At 34.3% G+C, this 25,981-nt stretch overlaps 1 protein-coding gene across 1 annotated transcript in view; it reads right to left on the reverse strand.

The window, feature by feature from the left end:
• TRDN (triadin) overlaps nt 1–25,981 on the reverse strand; it is a 133,032-nt gene that overhangs the window by 56,782 nt on the left and 50,269 nt on the right. Inside the window, 4 exon segments of the mRNA XM_017881786.1 lie at nt 4,185–4,367; nt 12,663–12,722; nt 16,526–16,552; nt 16,555–16,575. Of these exon segments, the coding sequence (XP_017737275.1) occupies nt 4,185–4,367; nt 12,663–12,722; nt 16,526–16,552; nt 16,555–16,575 (291 nt within the window).

The following is a 25,981-nucleotide window of genomic DNA, read 5'->3' on the forward strand; positions in this document are numbered from 1 at the left end:
CCTTCAACTTTTGCTGTACAGGATTCCCATGGATAGAGACCAGCTAAGCTCAAGTTTACAATACAGAATTACAAAGCATACAGGGAAACAACTGATCACGAGCAAGTCAGTAAAAACCACAAATGGCAGAAGTAGACCTTCAAGACTTAAGATATTGGAATAATCAGATTAAGAGTGTGTGTGTGTAAATATATATATATATATATATATATATAGTTATGGCTATCATGTTGCATCTGTACTGAACATATACAGACATTTTTCTTATTATTTACCAAATAATACAGTATAATAAGTATTTACAAAGCATTTATTAAATATATTAGGTAGTATAACTAATCGAGAGATGATTTAGTGTATACAAGAGGATGTGCATAGGTTATATGCAAATATTATTCCATTTTATATGAAAGACTCGGAACATCTGTGGATTTTGGTATCCGCAGGGAATCCTGAAACCTATCCCCCACAGATACTGTGGGACAACTGTACCTTACTTATATTTCTTATATTTCCTAGATCCAAAAATCATTCATTTAATTAATACACCAACAGCCCAGTGAACTTCTAATCATAAAAATGAAATTTCTTATGAAGTCACAGGATTTTTTTAACCTAGAAAATTATTTGTTACAACACTAAGAAGGTATTGTTATATGTAGTGCTCTGATCTTGTATTCTAATGGCACCAATATATCAATAGGAATATGAGAAAGATGTTTTTATTCCTATCAAAGCTGATAGGAATTTTCAACTATTTTAAGTTAGGATGCCCATTTTCACCTGTCCTTGGCAATGACCTTAACAATGTATAAGAATTCTAGGTAGGTATGGGTTGGGAAGTCTCCAGTTTATTTGCTTAACCTATCTAAGAATACAGAAAAACCAAGCCTTCCGGATTTTGAAAGATCTGTTTTCTAAAAGTGTTTCTTTAAACCCAACTTAAATGTCATAGCAGAAAACTTTTCATAAAGAACATATAAATTATCCTGCCATTCTAACTTTCATAGTTCTGAGATAATAATTTATATAATGTTAAATTTGCTCATCATTGTAAGCACATTTTTCCCAAATAAACATCCTTCTTGGAATAACACATGTTGTCCTCCATTTCTCTCCTTGATCCTCAGGAAGCAGTGATACATGTCATTCAAAGGATACTTAGATGGTGTTCCCTGTGGAGTGGTAACCAAGGGAAAATACATTCTGGGTGCAGAGTGTCAACAAAAACAAATTTAAAAAAATTATGAAACCTCTAATGAGGATGGGGCACATGTGGTCCAGTGCTCTATAACAGATTCACATTAGCTATACTTTCTCTGCCTGCCACAAGTATTTAAATAGTTGTTTAAAAAGAAAGAAAGAATGAATGAATGAGCAAAGTGTGTGGCAGCTGGAAAAATTGTTCTTCCTTCCCCACGGACCTCCCAGAGGTCATCAGAAAACTAGGGAGCAATGTCTGATTATGCCAACTCTTCCTACTCTATATACAGATTTAGATGGGTTCATAAAAACTAGATTATTTGATTTGTGTTTGTGTTTGTGTGTGTGTATGTGTGTGTGTGTGTTTATGGTAGGTGTGTATATACATATGCATCTTATCCCTAATGCTTCAAGCAGAGAAAGAGATGTATTATTTCCATATACAATATTGAGAGTAACTACATTGAATATATTCACATGTATACTATGTAATTCAATAATTACTAATAAACATGTGCCCATGTAAAAAATCTGTTTCCAAGTGAGTGAAGGACCTATGAGCCTTGTTTCTTTAAAAAGAAGTATTTAGAAATCTATGTGAAAAGAATGCCTCAAACATATTATGTCTAACTTAACTATGTGAATGAGTATTCTCTTGCCCAAAAAGCTAACTCAACAGTTACACTAAGTCATCATATAAAATTTTCAAAACCAAAGCCTCAGAAATTTTAATAAAAACTATATCTTTGTTTATCTTGCTTAGTTAAAATCATAATGTAATTAGTTTTCTTTAATTTAAAAATGTTCTTAATTAAATCTTTACTTAGTAAAAAAATAAATGAAAAGTAAAATGATATATTTATATGTCTGATCTGCCATTAGAGGTTAAGTTTTGATTACTTACCTAATGACACATTTATATAATTGATGGCAACTGTTCTCAATACTGAGACTTGCTTTAGCAATTGCAATTGTTTAGCCAATAAAATCACATTTGTGCTTTTGTTTTAACTCTAAATGATATTTGAATGTCTTTTAATAGATAAATAGCTCTTTGTGTAGAAATAAAATAGAATGAAAATGGATATGGTAATATAATGCTGTCTTTAATAAATCTGATTACTGATAGAAATGAAATACAATATTTGTGGCCTGGAAAATAAATATTATTTTAAAGTGTTCTGGTGATGAGTTTTTATCAATAAAATATGGCTCCCAAATCCCCAAAGATATGAAAAATTAACATCAAAAAATACATTCACATTCCTAGTTGCTAGATAAGTATTTTGACATTTCCAAATATAACTGGCATCAATTTTACATTCTGTATTTATGGTTAAAATTAGAATGTACTTTGTAGGTTTTCACTGATTTCATGTGATTATGTGATTAAATTTTTCTTTGAACACCATCCTAAGTGTAAAGGATTTTAGGATCCTAAGTAATCATACCAGTGAATCCAAAGATATTTCCGGCTGTTTTTTTTTTTTTTTTTATTTTAACCACAGTAAAACTTGTATTCATGTATTTTCCTTTATTTACTTCATTCTTTTTTCCTACCAAAATATTTCCTTAATGAAAATTTTGATAGACGAATATTAACTTTAATTTTTTCATGGTGATATAATACACCTTGAAATTTGAAAAAAGTTTTAGAGCTCCTAAATTTTTAATATGTACTTATAACTTAAATATTAAATAAACTAAAATTATCTAAATTAAAAGTTTGTAGATCACTAAAAAAGAAAAACTCTTTCCTTTTTAAAACATGTATCTTTTGTCCGTATAAATCAGAGTTGACAAATACTACATGTGAAATCAAAGTTACAAATGCAAATTCAATGAGAAAAAAGATGAAAATACAGTATGAGCAGATTGCAAATTTCATTTCTTGTCCCTTATAATGAGGAAAATTAATTTCAGTTTCATCCTCTAAATAGCTTGCTCTGTAACAAAATTGTAAGATGCCTTAAACTAAAATCTAATAGAAACCAATTCTTTGACACAGTCCTTAGATAACATTAATCAAAAGTTCTACAAAGTAAAGAAAAATTTGGTTTTGCAATGCCTCTAAGAAACATCAGTTAGAGGAATAGTCCCTACATATTAGATCCCCGTATTCTGTAAAGGAGTCTCAGGATTATATCGCAACCTGGAGTCAGGAATGGACTTAGGAAAAGAAAGAGTCAACGAGTGCCAGAGATGTGGTACAGTAAGACCCTTAGTTGCCCTCCTAAACCTTCAGCTCTGTATATTCACGTAGCAACCTTCCATAAAAAAAAATTCAGGTTTATATTCCACCTCCATTTAAGTGCTATATTTTTGCAAAGTGGGGATGTAAGTTTGACATCACTCTTGCTGAAGAGTGGCACAATATGTCACATTCAGAGCTTTCTAAAGTTAGAAATTTAGTCAATGGAAACTGAAAAAGAATCTTAAGAGCTGTCTTCTCTATAACATCTTGCCTATTAAATAAATTTAAAAATTTGATGTATATTCTAAATGATGTGCTCTTGCCAATGCAACAGTAATGTATGGATAGTTTTTATGATATTCACTCTATATGATGCCAATATGTGCCCCTTAACAAACTCCTTAGGAATTGTTGTCATTTTGGGGGACCACTTTCCTCCAAAGAGTATGACACATACAATCTTTATTCCACCTCTTAATAGACATTCCATATCTCAAAAATTCAACATTTATCCCCAATCTTTATATGATTTTAGATGCTACCTCCAAACCCCTTTTAAAAATATTTCAAAATGCCCCTTTTAGATATGTGAACACATTTTAGTATTTTTATAAATAAATATTAATTTCCAATGTACTGTATTTCCTTTCTGATATATTTACTTTAATGTCTTTTACCCCCGTTTGAAGTCTGATTTTGGTCTTTCTCAGCTTTAAATTTCACTGCATGTGCTTCTTGCCCAATATTCTCTTAGAACCTCCAGCAGCCTCCTGCTCTGAATGTTTACCTTTCTGTTCATGCTTTGACCCAGCTGTTTTCTCTTTGTCCTCCTTTTCTTTGGGTTTTGATGGTGTTTTTTGTACTTCTTTTACTTTTGCAGCTGTTTGCTTCACTTTCTCCTGTTTTCCACCTTTCACTTCCTTTTTAGTCTTTTCTTCACTCTTTTCTGCAGTCTTAGCTTTCTTCTGTTCTGTATAAAGTTAAGAGATGTTGAAATATTTTTGTTTATTTACAAACATAAGGTTTCATCTGTACTATGTCATTAAGGAAAATTGGAAAAGAAAGAGGGAAGAACAGAAAACAATGAAAAATATTGTTCTTAACATAAACACTTGTGACTTACCAGAGTTTTATAGTTTATAAAGTGCTATATTAGATAGACTACTAAAAGTGTTATGGCTTTTAATTTGCACATGAAAACACTATTTAAGGCAATTGTAACTTAGCACGTCAACAAGGAGGCATTTGTAGTATGCAGTGGATGGATATACAGGCATGTTCAGTGAAAGACAATGTCCAGTGAAGTAGTCTCCTTTTATAAGCACGTGATCATTTTGCTCTATAACTGAAAGATCTTAAGGGTCATTCAAGAAACTGAAATGCCAACAAAGTCTTTTTTAAAGACAACAATTAGGAATGCAAGTGTAAAATTATCTGCATTGGTGTTGACTAACAGAAATAAAACAATAAAATCCATTAGAGGATACCTGAGAGACATATAGTCTCTAATGATTTGGCTTTAGAAAAACTGAAAGTGCAGAAATTGAGATATTGGCTCCTATTTATCTTAAGTCAGCGATAATTCTACTAGTTTTTAAAGTCCTTAAACATGTCCTGAGAAATTCAAAGGGCTATAAATAAAAATATATATGAATAGATACATAAATTAGAATATATATATATTACACACATATATTCTTAATTTGATATTATCTGCATTTTGGAAGAGGGAACTGGGATGCAAATTAACTAGTCTGTGGATCATTCAAGCATCTTTTAAAAAGCAATAATAATGTAGCACATAATGTGTGGAAAATTGTTCATAATAGATGCTGCAATATATTGGACATTCCTTATTATATGTGACTACCCATAACCACTATATACCACAGCAGCTCTACTGCAGTGTTGGAATCCTCTATGTCATTTGCTAATGTACTGTGGAGCCTTTATTGTCACTCATGTTAAAGAATTTGATGAAGTCCGGGCATGGTGGCTCATGCCTGTAATCCCAGCACTTTGGGAGGCCAACGCGGGCAGATCACGAGGTCAGGAGATCAAGACCATCCTGACTGACACGGTGAAAACCCATCTCTACTAAAAATGCAAAAATTAGCTGGGCTTGGTGGTGCATGCCTGTAATCCCAGCTACTCAGGAGACTGAGGCAGGAGAATCACTTGAACCCGGAAGGCGGAGGTTGCAGTGAGCCGAGATTGGGCCATTGCACTCCAGCTAGGGTAACAAGAGCGAAACTCTGTCTCAAAAAAAAAAAAAAAAAAAAAAAGAATTTGATGAAAAAATGTAATCAGGTTTCTTGACTTTCGTACCCTAAATGATGATTTCAGGCTAAGCCAAGATAATATCAGAAGGTCCCATTAAGAGAATGAAAACGATAATGCCAGATGCCGGTTAGCTTGCAAAACAAAAATCATCTGTGGTACTGCACTTAATTGACGACTATGCCAGCACTTCCCAAAACACTGTTTCTCAGATACTTCAGATATTTACAGGAAGATGTTGATACTGTATTAGGTGCTGGAGAGTATTCTCATGACCAAATTCATTTGGAAACCATAAACTAACCTGGTCATTTAACTTGAACTTTCTTAAAGCTGAAGTGTATTGAGAATTTTTAAGAAAGGGAATTATGATACATGTTATTCAATATTGTTTAATCATAAAATTATCATACAAATATTACCCAATTACTGCATTTTTTTTTTTTTAATTGAGATGGAGTCTTGCTTTGTCATCCAGGTTGGAGTGCAATCGCATGATCTTGGCTCACTGCAACCTCTGCCTCTCAGTTTCAAGCAATTTTCCTGCCTCAGCCTCCCAAGTAGCTGGGATTACAGGCTCCTGCCACCAAGCCTGGTTAATTTTACATTGTTAGTAGAGATGGGGTTTCACATGTCCCTAAACTTTCAACATCTTTGTGGCTTCTATGACTACACTCAGGAGATTTTCTTCTTCTTCCTGTAAATCATTTCTAAACCTCCTTTGCTCGTTTCTGCTCTTTCCTGCAGTAAACTCAAACCTTTCTGTGACTGAAACCAGCAACTTTCTACGGAGGACTTTAAATTGAAATCATTCCAGAATTCCACACTGGAATGTTTATTAGTGTCTGTCTGGGAAGAAAGTTTCACTGCAATGGTCAACAGCACCTCAATCTCATATAGCTCATTATATGTTCACCTAAAAACACTTCTAGAGACTTTGTGTTGACCAGGGCTCACAGCTAATTGCTGGAGCTCTAAAAATCAGCATAATAATAAAACTATCTGAATAAATTTTAGCATAGCAAAATTAAAACCCTGTACTATCTGACTTCCTCCTATCTCCCATCTTACAGCATCTTTCCAAAAATTTATTCCTCTACTGAGTGGATTTCTTTCTTTTGAATATTTTATGTATTTTTCCATGTGTCAAATATTGTCAGACTGAATTCTCTATATTTTCTATATTTTTCCATATATTTAAATTTCTTTCTTTTTTTGCTTTTTGTTTGTTTGTTTTTGTTTAGACAGACTCTCAGCTCTGTTGCCAGGCTGGAGTGCAATGGCACGATCTCGGCTTAGTGCAACCTCTGCCTCCCGGGTTCAAGCAACTCTCCTGCATCAGCCTCCCCAGTAGCTGGGATTACAGGCGTGTGCCACCATGATCCACCATGATCGGCTAATTTTTGTATTTTTAGTAGAGATGGGGTTTCACCATGTTGGCCAGGCTGGTTTGAACTCCTGACCTCAGGCGATCCACCTGCCTGGGCCTCCCAAAGTACTGGGATTAAATTTCTTCATGGTCAATTCATATGCAAAAAAAAAAATGCCTCTCCCAATTGAATTAATAATGTCTTCCCCTGAGCTTCCATTTGCCTGAATTTTCATTAAAGTATACATTTTATTCTTCATTATATATCTTGAATTATAGATAGTTTGATCTATCTGTCTTCCCTACCAGACAGAGAGTGCTTGGGGGTAGGAATTCTATTATTCATTTTTGTATCACTATAGTGTCTAGCACAATGCTTTTTTCAGAGAAAACACAGGATAAATGTATACTTGATTAGCAATTTTGATGAAGGAGAGAGTAAATATTCTATTATACTCAGATCATATGTATAATATAGTGATATAGAGACTGCATATGTACATATGTGTTTAGAAATAAACTCGTCTAAACCTGTTAAATTTGACAGCTTTTTTTGTTTATACTAATTTGTGTGAAATTACTATATTTGCTTACTCTAAATGACAGCTATTTACTCCTTGTAAGTTACAGTTGATTTAACCTTAACTTGTAGTATGGAATTATAGATGTGTGAAATTCAGATTTATTTTTAATGCCATTATAATTTATAAGTGGGCAATTATTATTTTCTAAGAGGTAGAACCACATATATAGCTAACTCATTATAATCATTGACTTTAAGTATAAAAATAATAAAATATTTTCTACTTATTTTAGACACTTTTCAATCACCTTCACCCTGGAAATAGATAACTTTGCCTCATACTAGAAAAAAATGAGTGAGAACTAAACAATGATGTGGCTATAATAAAGAAAATATCATGAAACTAAAGCAACACCCAACTTCTATTTACTTTTAAGTTGAGTAGATATTCTTCAGTTTTGTGCCAAAATATTTTTCCTGATTTTCCCTAAAATAGTTTAAGTGATGAACTTTATTAAGGAATGAAAAAAACAAAAAGTATTGCCATGGGTATTCAAATCACCCGGTTTTATTTAGGAAGGCATTTTATTCATGACTTTTGTCAAATGGAAAACAAAATGGCTTAATCAAAAAAATGACATCAGCATATTTCATTAGATCTTGGAATTAGCATGATCCATTAGCTACTGCATCAGATTCAGAATGTCTGATGACAAAGTATTAAATAGAACAATATCCCTCAATAAACATACCACACATGTTGGGAGTTAGAAAATAACAAATTTTATCTCTCATTCCATAAAGAACTGCTAACTGCTTAACTTATCTTTGCTTCAGTTTTTTTGCATTGAAAAAAAAAAAGAATCGCCACTATAGCTGCCTTTTCCTCTATGGAAGCTGTGGAGATAAGTAACACTGAGCAAAAGAATTTGAATTCTGTAAAATAAGTACATAAACATTTCTAATATTATATCTGCATAATCTGCATATCTAGAGCTCTTGGAATTTCCCTAGAATTTGCTCAAAGTTTAACATACAGCAAGAATTGCTATTTCATTATTATTTTACATTTGAAAAATCTAAGTATCAAAAAGCCATTTATCAAAGATGGTGCAACTAAATGAGTCAGGAGTAGAAAGAGTAGAATCAGAATGACTAACCCAATTTCTAATCACAATAAATTTCACACTTACTAACCTGAAAAGATGATACAAAAAATGTATTTTAAGACATATAAGGGCAGATGTAAATATACACGAACCACGTGAAAGTGATAAAATGTCTTCCTGAATGTGACCAAGGCAACAATAACCTCTCTCACTTCATCAAACACACAGACATCTGAAGGTCACACTGACATCCACATCAAATAGACAGCCTGGCCCAAACTTGGCTCACCTCACTCAACTTCTCTTTTCATCATTGTTTTCTTCTTCTTGTTCTTCTTCTTCTACCCTGTCTTTGTTATTTTTAATGAACTACAGAAATAGGCTAGTTTTCTCAGTGGATATGGGGTCCTACATATGTATCAAGGTAGACATTAAAGGTCCATTCTTCCCCAGGAGGAATCCCTGAAGTGTTCTAACCAATGACTGCCTTTCAGCAAGCAGTATGCAACAGAGCAAGAAACACGCTGTGTTCTATGCAAGTGTCTCTGGAAATCACAGCTCTTCAAAGGGAGATTCTACTTTAACTGATCACACTTTTCAAAGATACTTTATAATTTTTCTATCTTTAATGTCACATAGAAGGCTTATGATTTTTTATCTTATTTTGTTTCACCAGAAACCACTTATTATATAAAGAACACTTTCTATTAATTTCTTATAACATAATACATACACATATAAAATAAAAATAAAAAGTGTATACTGTATACAAATGTGTGTACACACATACACATACATATACATGTTGTAAACAGATACATATATACTTATGCATACATATATATACACATATATATGTATGTTTGTGTGTGTATGTGTATGTGCATGTGTACCTCCCCCAGAAGAATGATGTAAATATGTAAATGGAAAGTATTTATGGCAAGCAGACTCAAGATGGCCCCCAGTGACTCCCAGCTTGTGGCATTCATATCCTTGTGCAATCATCTTCCCTTCAATATGGGTTGGCCTAGGAATTTGCTGCTAACCCATATGGCAAAGGTGATTGAATACGACTTCCATAATTAGTCTAGATAAGATTGTAATTTCTGTCTTCCTGTTTCTCTCTCATTAGGTTTAATGAAGCCAGCTGTCATGTTCATAGGACTCATACATCAAGGAACTAAAGATGCTCCGTAGCCAACAGCCAGCCAGGAACTGATTAACTAGTAGTCCTCGAGGAACTGAATCTCACTAACAACCATATAATGAACTTAAAAATGGTGCTTCCTCAGTTGAACTTTCAGATGAGACTGAAGTCCTAGTTAACACTTTGTCTGTTGCCTTGTAAGATTGCAAAACAGAGGCCTGAGCTAAGGCATACCCAGATTCCTGATCCACAGAAACTGTGAGATAATAAATGTGCATTGATTTAAGCCTCAAATGTTGTGGTACTGGTCTACAAAGCAATGCGTAACTAATGCAGTATTCAACAAATTTTTAGAAAAACTATGACATTTGAAGACATGTATTTAATTATTTTTGTGAAGAACACTCAATTTATACTTACCACACCTGGGTTTTTAGTCTTACCCCAATTAGAAAGTAGTTTTATGACCTGGCAAAGTTTTTTTTCTCTCTCTCTAGAGGTCACTTTCTTCATCTGTTAAACTAGGCAATTAATTTATGTGATCTTTAAAATGTCCACTAGATTTCATACATCTATCACATAAGATTTCATGTATATGTAATGAAAATAAATTATATATACGCAAAATGTATTTTCATTTGTATCTATGAAACAGGAGAAACAAAATAAAATTACTTTTATTTACTGTAATTTAATCTTGAAAGTAAATTCATGTTATCTTCTAAAAATGTTTCAATTTATAATTCATCCATATTAAATTTAATAAAATGATATTTGGTTATCTAATGGAAGATTTATTGAAAATATATCTGCTTCAAATATCTCATTATTTTACATTTAGTAGATAATCAAACTAAATCTTAAAAATGCTTCTAAGTTTTACCTAAATGGGTAGTTTCTTAAAATTACTGAATTGAGGCTTCCAGCTGATTGCCTAAAATGTATAGTTTAAAAAATAAGGGAGAAATTTAAATGTAGGGAATAGGATTAAATTACCAAATAAAATCCATTTTTTTCTAGTAATTGGCAGATAAATTTAATACAGAAAAACTTTGTTATTCAATATGCCAAAATATATAATATTAAAGTGATATACTAATGAATATATTTGGCATATTATTATGGTACTTTCAGTTCTCAAACTTTTAAAGTAAAAATATTGATCAAGATTTATGTATGACCACTTTTTTTTTATTTAGACAGTCTCACTCTGTTGCCCAGGCCGGAGGGCAGTGGTGCTATCTCAGCTCACTGCAACCTCTGCCTCCAGGTTTCAAGATATTCTCCTGTCTCAGCCTTCCAAGTAGCTGGGATTACAAGTGTGTGCCACCACACTTTGCCAATTTTTAAATTTTTACTAGAGACAGGGTTTCACCATTTTGGCCAGGCTGGTTTTGAACTCCTGACCTCAAGCGATTCACCTGCCTCAGCCTCCCAACATGCTGGGATTACAGCTGTGAGCCACTGTGCCCTGCCAATTCTTTCTTTTTGAGACAAGAAAATAATTTACTGTGCAGAAGTTGTCTATTTGTCTGTTTTTGCTTTGGTTACGTATCCTTTTGAGGTCTTACTCAAGAAATCTTTGCCCACACCAATGTCCTAAAGCATTTCCCCAATGTTTTCTTCAAGTAGTGTCATAGTTTCAGGTCTTACATTTAAGTCTTTAATTCAGTTTGATTTGATTTTTGTATATGGTGAGAGATAGTGGTCTAGTTTCATTCTTCTGCATACCCAGTTTTCCTAGTACAATTTATAGAAGAGACTGTCCTTTCCTCAACATATGTTCTTGGTGCTCAGTGGCAAAATAGAATGACTATAATAAACAATAATTATTGTATATTTCAAAATAACTAGAGAGTGAATTTGGAATGTTCCCAACTCAAAGAAATAATAAATGTTTGAGGTGATGGATATCCAAATTACCCTGATTTGATCATTATATATTGTATGCTCGATATATTGTATCAAAACAGCACATGTACCCCATAAATATGTACAACCACTATGTACCTATAAATATTGAAAATAATTTTTAAAAAAGAAAATTCTGAATTTGAGTATTCTAAAATCAAATTCAAGGTATAATACTGGTGAAAAATTGTGAACCAAATATGTTATTTTAGTTTTTTTATTGTTGTGGTAACAAATTACAACAAACTTAGCCAATTAAAATAACACACATTTATTATCTTTCAGTTTTTATGATTCCAAAGTGTTGGCTCAGCATGGCTCTACTGAATTCTCTGCTTAGGGTCCACAAAGCTGAAATCAAATTGTCGCCTAGACTTTGTGTTTTACTGGCGACTAGAGGAAAGAATTGGCTTTAATGCTTATTCAACATGGAGACAGAATTCATTTTCTTCTCACGTTTTCAAGCCAGCCAATGGGCAAAAGTCCTCATACTTCAAATCTCTTTGTTGTCTGCTGAATCTCTCCACACTTAAAGACTCATGGTATTACACTGAACCCACCTGGATAATCCAGGATAACCTCCCTATTTTAGAACAATCTTCACTGCCTCTGCAATTTCTTTTTTTTGCCATGTAATATAGCATAGCTACAGGGATGACACCAAGGGGTGAATGAGGGTTATGGGGCTCAAAATTCTGTCTACCACATATGATGAAGCTCTTCATTTTCCTCTCACATTTTGAGATTCTCTAGTAAGTGTTCAGTTTAATTATTCTTTTAGATATTAAATTTTAAATGTAAGACCAAATTAACTTTTTAATGTAAATAAAATGATAAAAGTTTACAAATATCCAACTATCTGTTACCCAAAATTAATCTTTCAAAGTAAAAGAATTTAGTTATGGAAATAATAAATTAAAAGTTACCTTTTGCCACTGTCTTTGTTTCTGGTTTTTCTTTTTTCTCAATTTTTTCCTTGTGAGTTGCTTAAACAGAAAATTTTACATTAGTACACCGTTTTAATAGATTTCAAAACCAAGCTTTCTTTTGACCTCAGTTTCATAAGTGCTAAAACCTAATATGTAATATTTTGAAAATTTATGACATTATTAAGTCTAATTCAGAAATAAAGAGTTACTAATGTAATAACAGTTGTATAGAATTCAATGTAAAAGTCTAGGCATTAAGATTTAGCTTTTTGAAAATCAGATCCACTCTTTTTCAAGTCATTATTGCAAATAGATAAAGCTTTCAGGGAAGACAAACTGAGAGGGAAAATTTTTTATAAAAATTTGTCAAAAAATATATTATGTTTATTTTAAATTTCAATTAAATTGTGTCGTTTGGTAGATTACCAAATAATCATACATTTTCAATATTTACATACTACTTTTCAAGAATAACAATGGTAATTAAATAAACTATGAAAATTAAGTAGTGAAATATGAGATTTAACTGGACAGTTGATAAAGTGTACGTATTGAATTACTAGAGGAAAAAATTAGTTCCACAGATTTCCATTTCTCCAACTTATAACAAGAATAGTAAGAATGTACATCAGCTTTACTTACATCATCAAGAAATGTTTAAAATATGTATTCAAAATCTATTATTTTAAATACAGTTGTTGAATAGTGTCCTCCAGAATCTTGGAGAGATGATTTAAGCCTTAGAAAGCCTAATGGTTCAGTTGAAGACCAGTGTCCCTGACAGACGCAGAGTTGCTGAGAGACCAGGTGCCTCCTCCTCCAGAGTTTCAGCCTCTCCACCACTCAGGCCTGCCCACAGCCACTTCCACTACCACTTGGGATTATGCGTAACATATTAGACAATGTTAACAAAAGGAGCATTATGCTAGGCTAAGCAAGGCACTAGTCACATAAGGTCACAGGATAACATTATAATAACATATCTCCTAAAAAGTAAACATCTTTTAATTGGCATAAGGTAAATAAAAGAGCACTTACAATGTAGCATTTTATTTCTGCTTTTCAATTTGAATACATTTTCTGCAGCACTTATAATTTAAGGGCAAAATTTCTAACTTTTTTTTTTTAATAGAAAACATTTAGCTACTGTGAAGTTTGAAAAAAAAAAATCACAAAGAATAGCAGATCATTTCATTAAGTCAGAATACACAGAACCTAGTGCTAATAATTCTGCTTAACCCAATAGCAGACAAGAAACAGTCACCTATTTCTAGAACAGAGAAAGGAGATGGCTGTATTGAAGTTCATGGAAATTGAACATGAAGAAAATATGATAAGAAAATAAGAAAATAAACATGAAGAAAACAACAACTATTTAATTGAAATTTTCTTTTTTTTCTGTAGGTTATTGGGGTACAGGTGGTATTTGGTTACATGAGTAAGATTTTAGTGGTGATTTGTGAGATTTTGGTATTTTAAGTATAAATATACATAAAAAATATTGAAACATATTTCAACTGATCTGCTTCCTAAATGTCGTAATGTGTTCTACCTAACTGGAGTGTTTAACAAAACAAAAACTTCAGCAGACGATGCATACTCTGGATGCATAAATCAGCTGAAATCTGGCCCAGTTATCCTAGACACAATCCACCATAAAACAATGGCAAAAATTAAGTTAGAATTTTACTTCACATCATACATTGAAATGGATTTTTGAGGAATTAATGTTCATTTAAAATATGAAACCACAGGCACTGTGGTTCACACCTGTAATTCCAGCACTTTGGGAGGCTGAGGTGAGCAGATCACTTGAGGTCAGGAGTTCGAGACCAGCCTGGCCAACATGGCAAAACCCCATTTCTACTAAAAATACAAAAATTAGCCAGTTGTAGTGTATAGTGGCACATGTCTGTAGTTCTAGCTAGTAGAGCTGCTGAGGCATGAGAATCTCTTGAACCCTGGAGGCAGAGGTTCCAGTGAGCTGAGATTGCACCACTGAACTCCAGTCTGGGTGGCAGAGTGAGACTCTGTCTCAAAACAAACAAAAACAAAAACAAAAAAAAAATCTTTTTTCAACTTGAGGAAAATATTAGTGGCTATTGAATTAATTATTGAATGAAGATTCAAAGCCAGAAACACCACAAGAAAATATCAGCATATCTATCCACCTAAAAATTCAAGAATCTAAACATATGCGTACATGCATACACACATATATGAACTCACACATGTCCATTCACGAAGACAGAAAGCATAATATTAACTGTAAAACAAAGTCAGAAAAGTATTTGAAAATAAGTTATAGACGAAGGGGTATACATATCCAAAACACACACACACACACACACACACACATCATTAGGAGAAATGGGCAGTGAGTGTGAACAGTTACACATGATATATACATCGCTAAAAACCATATTTGAATCTTTCAACTTATAAATAGTAAGCGGTTAAAAATACTTTGCAGAGACATGGATGAAGCTGGAAGCCATCATTCTCAGCAAACTAACACGGGAACAGAAAACCAAACACTGCATGTTCTCACTCATAAGTGGGAGTTAAACAATGAGAACACATGGACTCGGGGGTAACATCACACAGCGGGGCTTGTCAGGGGGTTGGGGGCAAGGGGAGGGAGAGCATTAGGACAAATACCTAATGCATGCAGGGCTTAAAATCTAGGTGACAGGTTGATAGGTGCAGCAAACCATCATGGCACGTGTACACCTATGTAACAAACCTGGATATGTATCCCAGAACTTAAAGTAAAATTTTAAAAGAAGAAAGAAAAACTAAGAAAATATGATACCTTCAAAGGAACACAATAACATTCCAGTAATGGGCCTCCAAAAAAGGGAAATCTATGAAATGCCTTTCAAAATAATAATCTTAAGGAAACTCAGAAAGAAAAAAGAGAACACAAAAAATACAAAGGAAGGAGAAAAATAATTTACGATCTGAACATGAAATTCAGTAAACAGAAAGATATCATAAGAAAGACCCAAACAGAAATCCTAGAACTGAAGAACTTAATGAATAAAATAAAAAATAAAATTAACTTTAACAATTAACTATCAGGAAAAAATTATCAATTATTAATTTAATTATTAACAATTAATTACAGGAAAATACAGAGGAAGAACATTCTCATTTAAACACTATGCAGCTTTTTAAAGAGAATGAGAACAATATTTAGTGATATGAAAATATTTCAGGATGTATTATTAAATTGTAAAAGTCAGGTTATAGGACATACTAGATTTTGTGTAAAATAGGGAGAAAATAACATGTACTATCTGGAAAACACATAATAAAGCTCTGGAAGGATGCATGTAAAATTTACAGAGTGGTTTACTATGAGTATGTGAGTTTGGCATGAAATGGGAATCAGTAGGCTGGGAGCAAGGTGAGAGGAAGCTTTTCACAAAGTATCTTTATGTGTAGAGCAATTAGATCTTATTATCTATTCTACATAAATAAATAACAATTAGAAATTAAAGCAATCTAATAGATAATCAAAATATGCAAGTTACAATAATGACATCTACTTTCTTACCTATCAAACTGACAAGTATTTCTGATATAGTATCCTCATTGCTGTCTAAGGCAGTCTGAAAACTATCAGTGGAAAAACTGACACAACATTTCTGGAAAGTAAAGTGGTAACTGAGTAGTTCAACAGCCTTAAGTATTTATCTCAATTCAGAAATTCCTTTTTTCAGATTCTAGTCGGAGAAAATAATCCTAATTTAATTTGTAAAACTGCGTGGTCATCTAAAATCTGAATGTAAAGAGTAGGAAGTCAATGGGAAAGGAATCAGTGTGTTAAAACAGTAATAAAAATAACTTCATACCTTTCTTTTCAGGTTTTCTTTTCTCTTACTTTTCTTTTCTTTGTGTGTAACTGAAAAGAAACAGATAAATAGTTTTCATCTAAATAACAGGAATAAATGAGGAGATGATTGCATGGCAGTTTTAATGTCAAAACTTACCTGCTACTTTTAGAAATCTTCCTTTAACTGGATTGAGATTTTATGTAGTTAGGGGTTTAAACTTCACGATAATTATAGATTTATTTCTTATTTCTATTTTTATTTCATATCCTCCAAGCACAAACTTGGTACCCAAACCAAGTTTGATTGCAAAGATAATAATACCCGTCAGCTTTTCCAAATCCTTAATTGAAATAATTGGAAAATTTAAAAAAATTATCATGCCATATGCCAAAGGAGCCTGGCTTTGATATTGGATGGATGCCAGAAATATGAGGATGAAAATATAGAGAGATAATTTTCTGATCTTGAAGCAGAGAACAATCAACCTAAATGGTATGTATTAATCTTATACAGAAACATTCCACACTAGATGTTTTAAAAAATATACTGGAATAAGACTAGAAAATACCAAATCTTTTCAGCAAAAATAAAATTTAATTTAATATGAGCAGTGATCTCATCAATTATTACAACAAGACTAAAATTTAAGTCATAATCTTACCCCATACCTTAGTCATAATTCTTATTCATTATCCATGCTAGAAACATGAGACTCATCCCAATTTGTCTTTCTCTTTTATTTTTCCTTTTCATTTATTCACCAAGCTCTTTCAATCATGCCTTTTTGATATTCCTCTTACTCATTTTCTTTTATCTAATATTATTCTCCCTAACTATCACTTATTTACACAAGAATATAGAAAGAACACCTGCTATGTGCTGAAGACTCTCCTCAAAAAGATAGAGTTCATTCCTGTTGCCATGATGTCAATAAGCTAATGATTAGTGGATGCTAAGCAAATAATTACAAAGGTAGGTAATTGCAGGGAGTCAAATTGCTATGAAGAAAAAATGCAAGGTAGAATGGTGATGTATAAAATGACCTAATCTAATCTGTTTGTTAGGGGAAGAGCCCTTGGCAGAACTGACATTTAAGTTTGAGAAATGAGAAGAAATTAGCCTAGTAAGAGATTAGGAGGGCAAAGGGGAAGAGACCAATTTCCAATTCAGCAGTTGAAGCAGGATGTCTCTTTTGGGCATATTATCATACCTAACATAATATTGTAATACCCTGACTTCTCTTTTGAACTTTTAGATTTTAGATTGTTATGTCTCATATTAACCTTTCTAACATGAAAATCCGCTATCATTCACTCCTCTGTTACAAATGTTAGTGCCTCCTCACTGCTTAGCATGATATCTGTTACATAGTGGGTGCTATATCAAAATAAAAATATTTTACTGCTCTAGTGATCTGACATTTGCTTACCAACCCCGTGTTTACCAACCCAATGTCATCTGCAAAGAATTTCTCCTTGAACTTTATACTCTAGTTATAACTAAATGCTAGTAGCTCCACAAGCACACTACGTGCCCTCATGATGTCTCTGTGTCTCTGCCTGTATGTGTCTTCCACCTAGAATTACCACACCCACATTTATTCATTTTCCTTTCCCTATTCCATGCACTCTTTCATCTTGGTTCAAATGTCTCCTCTGTAACATTTTCTTTGATCTCTACTTATTCCATACACCAATTGCACCATGTACATAATTATGTTTCAGGAATTTAATAATAATATTGATATTGCTAACATTTCTAACTACTCAGTAAATGAAATCCTTAGGGGCTACACCATATTTATTATTATTATTATTATTATTATTATTATTATACATTTCCAGGTCACACAAGATCTCAGTCACATAGTGGACTCTGTAATATTTTTGAGTAAGTGAAATTCTAAAATATTCTAAGAGCTACTTTTATTGTCTAGTTAAATTCTATTTATGGATGATGTGGTAGAGCTATAACAGACACTGCTTGCTTCCAATTATGTGAAATTTTTGACAATTCATTAAAATTTCTCAAATAATTAAAACCTATTGAGAAAAAGGAGAAAAATCTCACCTTAGAACATTGAGATTTTTTTTTCCCACATCTAATGGTTCTTTTAGTTGTTTCTGAGCTACTAAGTTCAATATAAATTGCTCACAAAATAAGGCGAGGAAATCACTATTCATACTGACCACAAACAGTTTATTTTGGTTCCTTTGAATCCCTATTAATTAAGCAGAAAACCAAGAGAAAATTTTGGCAAAAACAAAGCTTCTGTTAAAGTTTCTCTGGGGGGACCCAAGTTTGTGTGAGATAAGCTGTGCTTTCAGAGCCCTGATTGGAAGGACCTCCCAGGGGAACACCTAATCTCTGCCTCTGCCTCTGTAAGAAATGAGGACTCACCCACCTTGGACAGCTGGTTGTCCATTCCACTAAAGGATTTTCAGATTGACGTGTGCATAGGCATAAACAGGAGAATTAACACAAAATCAAAAGAGCAAAGGGACTGAATTCGGACTCAAATTAGCATATTCATGCCTCATTCCTCTTACCCTAGGGAGAAATCTAGTTCCTCCCAGTTGAAGTGTTGATTTACAGACCCTGTATTGTATGCTAGCATTTTATTATCCCCCTCAGAAATGGCATCACAACACTTCTTAGTGAAGCAGCTGGACCCTTGGGCCCTAGGGAGCTTTTCATAATGGCAGACGGCCACCAAAGCTTCTTGGACACAAACTACAAACTTTGGCAAGACTGTGCTCAAATACCAAGTTTTGAAATGACTTTCAACACAGCAATGCAACAATCAGCAACTGCCCTGGTAATCACTCTAAAATAAAAATCACCTGATACAACAGCTGCATTTGTTTGAGCGTCTTCTTTGCTTAGGGCCCACAACCAGGAGATTTCATATGGAAGAAGAGTACCTCCTTGTCACCAGCCCTGTTTGGCAAGTTATATCTTAGCCAGGACAGTTTTTAGCTCAGGACGGAATAAGCTTCTTGCACCTGCTAGAGTTTAATTTGTTTGTCATCCTTATTTACAAGAAACAAAAGTCCCTTTGGTATGCTGATAATTAAAAACAAATGGAATCCACCAGTTGGAATGGCGCTGATGTCTGGCATCTGAGTTGGCACAGTCCTGCTGTTCCTACCCTTGCCCAGACTCTGACCTTTCCCTGACCAGAACATTCAGCTCAACTGGACCCAAGCACATCTCTCACCCTCCCATCTGGCCCTTTTCCAGCCCTCCCCAAGCTGTGCTCTGTGCTTTTGCTTTTGACCCCGGCAGTTGCCAGGCAGACTATGTCTTTTTCTCAGGTGTATCAGAGCTCATAATCTGCCTGACCCTGTTTCCCTCCCCCCACCCCACACACAGGGAAAAACAGTCTCTTGGGGTCAAATAATGAAAGCCAGGTTGTCAGAGTTCTTTACTTAATCTTCCTGTTCTTAGCTTGAAAATCAAAAATTGTAATGCCAACATCTTTAAAGTACTGATTAGTATAGGCTACTACATTTTTCAATTGATGGTTAACAAATAAATTTAACCAAACTCTAGAACATACTTAACTTTAGACTGTTGCATAGGACTAATCTTAAATACCCAACCACACACACACACACACACACACACACACACAATCAGATGAATAAGCAGGTAAGCATTACACCTTTTCATTATTAACAACAACAACAAAAAATACTGTGAGGAGCATCACTACCTGTAATAAATTTTACTGATTTTTCTTTTAATGAATTCCTCTCATTTTCACATTTCTTGTGCTTTTTTGGTAGGTATTAGTGCTAAAATAGTCTATAGACTTTAAGTAGGTGAACACTGCAAACAGCTTCATAAAATTCATATATATTTATATTTTAATTTGTAATGTTTTATGAAAGAGCACAATACACATTCATCTTAAACCCTTAAAAAAATTCTGTTTCAGCCACCATTAAACAATAAGGCCAGATCTCTTGGTTGGTGTGTATGTCTTTGTGTGTATGTTTCTTTTTTATTTTGGGTAGCTAATTTGTAGAAGTTCAGTTCCGTGGTAAGGCAACATGATCTCTATGCTTTTTATGAACTCCACAGAAATACAACATTGAGTTAAAAATCGTCTTAAATATTATATTATCCATTTTTCCTAAAGGAAGAATTTATTATTTTAACTTTAATACAAGCATGTAATTTTGGAGCTGATAGGAATATAAGCGGTAACTACCCTGAACTTCTTTGTCCACGGATAAGAAAATATGCTCATAAGAGTCCATGACAGACCAGGAAAAGAATGTAGTTATCTAATTGCTAAAACAGTACTCTTCCTTCAAAACTACACTGCTATGTCTGTCCCAGGTTCTGAGCAGACTGTAAACTTGTTCTCATGAGCCAAATTGTGCTGATAGAATTCTCCAAGCACATTATCTGTGATCTACCTTCCAATAGTGTACATACTTCTTTTTCATAATAAAAGTACTTTCATTTACCTATTAAAGTGAAGATTTGGCAAATTACCCAAAGTTGTAAAGCTAATCTGATACTTATGAATTAAATCACAAAAGGTATTTTATAATTCTAAAATATTAGTTTTGTTTTCAAATTCAATTTAATTGTATGGACAATTTCCCCTTCTCCTGGGGCTACATAGCCATAGTAAGAACTGCAATCGCTTTCTCATAAGTGAACATTCACTATGGACACTGTGATGCATAGCTTTGTGCACACTCTTCTGGTTTCCTTGTCCAGGTTTATTTTTCATAATTGCCAGAGAGGAAAAGAAAATATATTTTGTATTCTAAGGAGTTAATTAAGTGCAGCTAAGAGAAGACAAAAGTAAAAGTTTATACAGTACAGGATGACTAAATGAATTTGTGGGCTTTAAGAGCATTTTTATAAGGGACTTTAGGATATTTAAACACATTTTAATGTATTTGATTATATTTTGACTTTTGAGCCTCACCATCAGCTAAATCCCTTGTCAGCCTATGATTCCAATCCTGCAATTTGTTTCCCAAAAACTGAAGGAGTTCTAGACAAATCAGTGTTATTATTCTGAATCACCCTTTTTAAAAACATCCTTTTGATTTTTTTTTGTGCATGTCCTATTGTTATGGGTTGAATTGTGTATACCCAAAAATATATGTTGAAGTCATTACCCCCAGAACCTAAGAATGTGACTTTATTTGGAAATAAGGTTTTTGCAGAGACAATCCAAGTTTAAGTCATGAGGCTAGTCCCTAATCCAATAGGACTGATGTCTTTATAAAAAAGGAAATTTGGGCACAGAGAAGGATATGCAGAGAGGGAATGCATATCCTGTGAAAAGACAGAGACACAGGGAGAGCATCATTTGAAGATGAAGGCAGGAATTGGAGAACTTCATCTACAAGGCCCGAAAGTTTGCCCACAATCCTCCAGAGGCCAGGAGAGAGGCATAGAACAGATTCTCTGTCACAGTCCTCAGAAAAAACTCATCCTGTGGAAACCTTGACTTTGGACTTCTAGTCTCAATAAGGTAATATTAAGTCTAATGTTAATAATAATAGTAATAATTAGACTTCTGTTGCAGCCCTTGAACCAAGTTCCCACCTGGTTCCTTGACGACTGACCTCAGCTTAGCTTTTGTGTCTTCCCTGTTAAGTTTCAGAGTCCACACCTGAACCACAAACCACTAACTCCTCCGAGGTCCTTCCAGAAAACTGCAGTCAGACTCACTCAACAACTGAGGTTGCCAAACCCCAAACTACGTCTCTCCTCCAGGACATCTCTGTGAAGTACTTACTACACAGTGGTATAATTGTGTATTTACTTTTTCAAATTTATCATTAACTGGATCTTATTCATCATGGAATTTGTAATGTCCAGTATGGTGTTTGGCACAAAGTAGGTACTGTGAATAAGTGAATGTGTATTATCACCTAGTGACTGTGGCCACTTTTTCCATTCACACTATCTGCCTGCCAGAATACACCCTATTCCCACTGTCTGGCCCACTCTGAAGCTGACCAAATGCTGTCTGTCCAGTATACATTTCTGTTAAGTAAACTTTTCCATTTTTGAGGTCATTTTTCACCCAACCACCTGACAATATAGGTGGATGTAGCAGAAACCTACTGTTTTGCCTGCCTACCAGGCCGTCCTATGGTCTAGGAGCCTTCTTGGAAAAAGTTCACATATTTAGTTGTATGTTTACCACCAGGTTCCCGTCTTTTCTGATTTGTTCTGTTCTACAAGTAAATTGACATGTTTATTAGCTAAATAGAAGCCGAAATCTTATCTAATATCACCAATAAAACTCACGTTTGCAAAAAAATAAGGCAATATACAATAAACAACTACACGGGGCGGGGAAAGTAGAGGAAAATTAGAAATATATTACCATTTTTCTCCAGATAATTGGATTCTAGGGGTGTGGTTCCTCTTTTTTTTTTTTTGCATTTTCCAAATCATCCATATTTATCTGTATTATTATAATTTTTGTTGTTTCAGTGTGGNAATCATCCATATTTATCTGTATTATTATAATTTTGTTGTTTCAGTGTGGGTGTTTTCAGATTACATATTACAGAAAGTTTTGTTTTACTATGAAATTGTTTGTTACCATTAACCACATAAATTCAACTTAAATTACAATGGCTTAATTAAAGCTAAGTGGAAAGTTGTCTGTTGGAATGTCAAATGCAAAGTTTTCTGTAGGAATCCAGTAGAGATGAACAAAATAGAAGAATACTTCATTCACAAATTAAATCATTATTTCAATATTTATTGAGCGTGTTGGGTACTCTGTTAGATGTTAGAATGATTTTTAATTTGATATAAGCACACACATTCAGAGCTGGTGAAAACCTCAGAGACTATGAGCCCGTATCCCTTTGTTCATGGATAAGGAAACAGAATCATAAAAGGGAGTGGCAAAGCTGACCTAGGACATACATGAAGACAAACGTAGTTCCCTCCCTCAGTTACTTAGATCGACATACACCCACAATTAAAATATGTTGTCAAAGTACTTGGAAGAGCAAAAGCTGGGGTGTAACAGCATGGACAAAGTGCTTAAATGTCCCCAGTGAAGAACAGCAGTGAGGACTTCATACAGGAACTGATATTCCACATGAGAATCAAAGAAATAAGTGGGCTTTTGCCGAGGGACTACACAGGAAGGGCCTGATGGCTGGAAAGAAGAGAGCACACAAAAGCACACAGTTATGAGACAGTGAAAATGCCTGCTTAGGGACTACTCGACAGCTCAGCCTGCCTGCAGTAGAGGGGGCATCAGTGTGGTCTGTAGTGCTAAGGGTGGCAGGGAGGAGTAGGTTGTATCTGTGAGAAAGCTTGGTAAGGAGGTAGCAGAACAGGGAAGACGTGATAAACTACAAAGCTGGAACATTGTAGGGGTAGCAGTGATCATATGAGGAAGGTTTTATAAGCCAGGTTAGAAAATGTCACTTTTGGCCGGGCGCGGTGGCTCAAGCCTGTAATCCCAGCACTTTGGGAGGCCGAGACGGGCGGATCACAAGGTCAGGAGATCGAGACCATCCTGGCTAACACGGTGAAACCCCGTCTCTACTAAAAAATACAAAAAACTAGCCGGGCGAGGTGGCGAGCGCCTGTAGTCCCAGCTACTCGGGAGGCTGAGGCAGGAGAATGGCGTAAACCCGGGAGGCGGAGCTAGCAGTGAGGTGAGATCCAGCCTCTGCACTCCGGCCCGGGCTAGAGAGCGAGATTCCGTCTCAAAAAAAAAAAAAAAAAAAAAAAGAAAATGTCACTTTTATCTCTTAGCACTGGGGCACCACCAAATGTATTTAAGCCCATAAATGACTGGATTAGCATGGACCTGAGGGGTTAATGCTAGGAAATTGGTTAAGAAGTCACTGTCACAATTTAATTGAGAGATGATTGTGCAGAAGATAGCAGTTTGAGACGAGAGAAAGTAGACTAAATTATAGTAAAGACGAGCCAAGTAGGTTGAGCTCTAGTGTTGAAAGAGACCAAGAGGTCTATGACAGGGACAAGCTTTGGCGTCGAAAGAGAACAAGAAGTCTATGGCAGGAACTAAAATTCAAATGCCTTCATAGATGAGGCAGGTAAATTAACATGTACCCCAATGGTGAAAGAGGGAGTGGTGGAGACTGTGGTAAACAGAGGGTGCAGGCTCTACTTAAAGGCATCCAGTTGCTCGTTATCTAAAACACTGGCTCGTCAAAAGAAACCACCGTGGGATATACTTGAACTCTAAGCTATGAGTTCAACCGACAGTGATTCTAACTCTGGCTACTCATTTGAATCATTAGGGCAGCTAGGTTCAAACCCCGGCATTACTTCCCAAACATTAATGGCCCCAGGATGGAGTCTCCACATGGATATATATTTTTAAAAGTTATCCTGGTGATCTAAACTGCAGTCGGGGTTGAGTACCACCCCTGGCAACAATGGCTCCTAGATATTTAGCCTGAATAATTTGGGTGGACGGTGATGTCAGTTATTAGGACAAAGAATACAGACAGGTGAAGACATTTTCTGCAATAGATGTTAATATGGGCTTGAATATGTTAGATGAAAGAAGTCTTTTAGTTAACTGTGTAAAGTCAGGTGGGAATTTTATAAGAAGGCTCAGAGACTTTTTATATTCTATACCTTCAGTCTTTTCAAATATCAAAATGAATGAACCACATGGGCTCCTAAATTAGTTGATGGCTTAAATAAAATACTAAAGGATTATCCAATTAAGAAAAAACTCAGGATATTCAAGACATTCTTAAGATTTTATTTAAGATATGTGCACATTAAAGATGCATTTTTAATGAGAAATTTATAATATCTTAAGGGAATGATGAGACTACATTGGTCATACATAAACTGTGTCCTATTGTCAATGTGACTAAGCTCTTCACATATAGTAAGAAAAGCAAAACAAAAACAAACAATTTTAAAACCACCAAAAAAAACAAAAGAACTCATCTTGCTGCCTAAGGAAAAAGCAAAAATAGTAGTTATTCTGACTTGTTCTGATCGCCCAAATAATGAAATTTTAAAATTTCAGAAATTTTCAGAAACCTGTGATCCATAAGCATAGTGACTTTACATTTTACTGTTGCTATGTTGATATCTGAAGATATGCAAAAGTCTCTGTGATAATGCTATTTTTCTACCATGAACTGTAAACTTGGTAATATTTGCCATTTTGTGGTTTCTAACTTTAAATACTTTTATCTTTCTATTCACAAACATAAAAAATTGCTCAACATCAGTAATCATCAGAGAAATGCAACTCACAGCCACATTGAGAAATCATCTTACACCATTCAGAATAATTACTATTAAAAAGTCAAAAACAACAGATGTCATGGATGCACAAAGTAGGGAACACTTATACACTGTTAGTGGCAATGTAAATTTGTTCAACTTCTATGGAAAACAGTATGGGGCTATCTCAAAGAACTAAATATAAAACTACCATTTGACCCAGCAATGCCACTATGA

This window comes from Rhinopithecus bieti, unplaced genomic scaffold (assembly GCF_001698545.2).
Source record: "Rhinopithecus bieti isolate Rb0 unplaced genomic scaffold, ASM169854v2 scaffold_1060, whole genome shotgun sequence".
NCBI classification, from domain to species: Eukaryota; Metazoa; Chordata; class Mammalia; order Primates; family Cercopithecidae; genus Rhinopithecus; species Rhinopithecus bieti.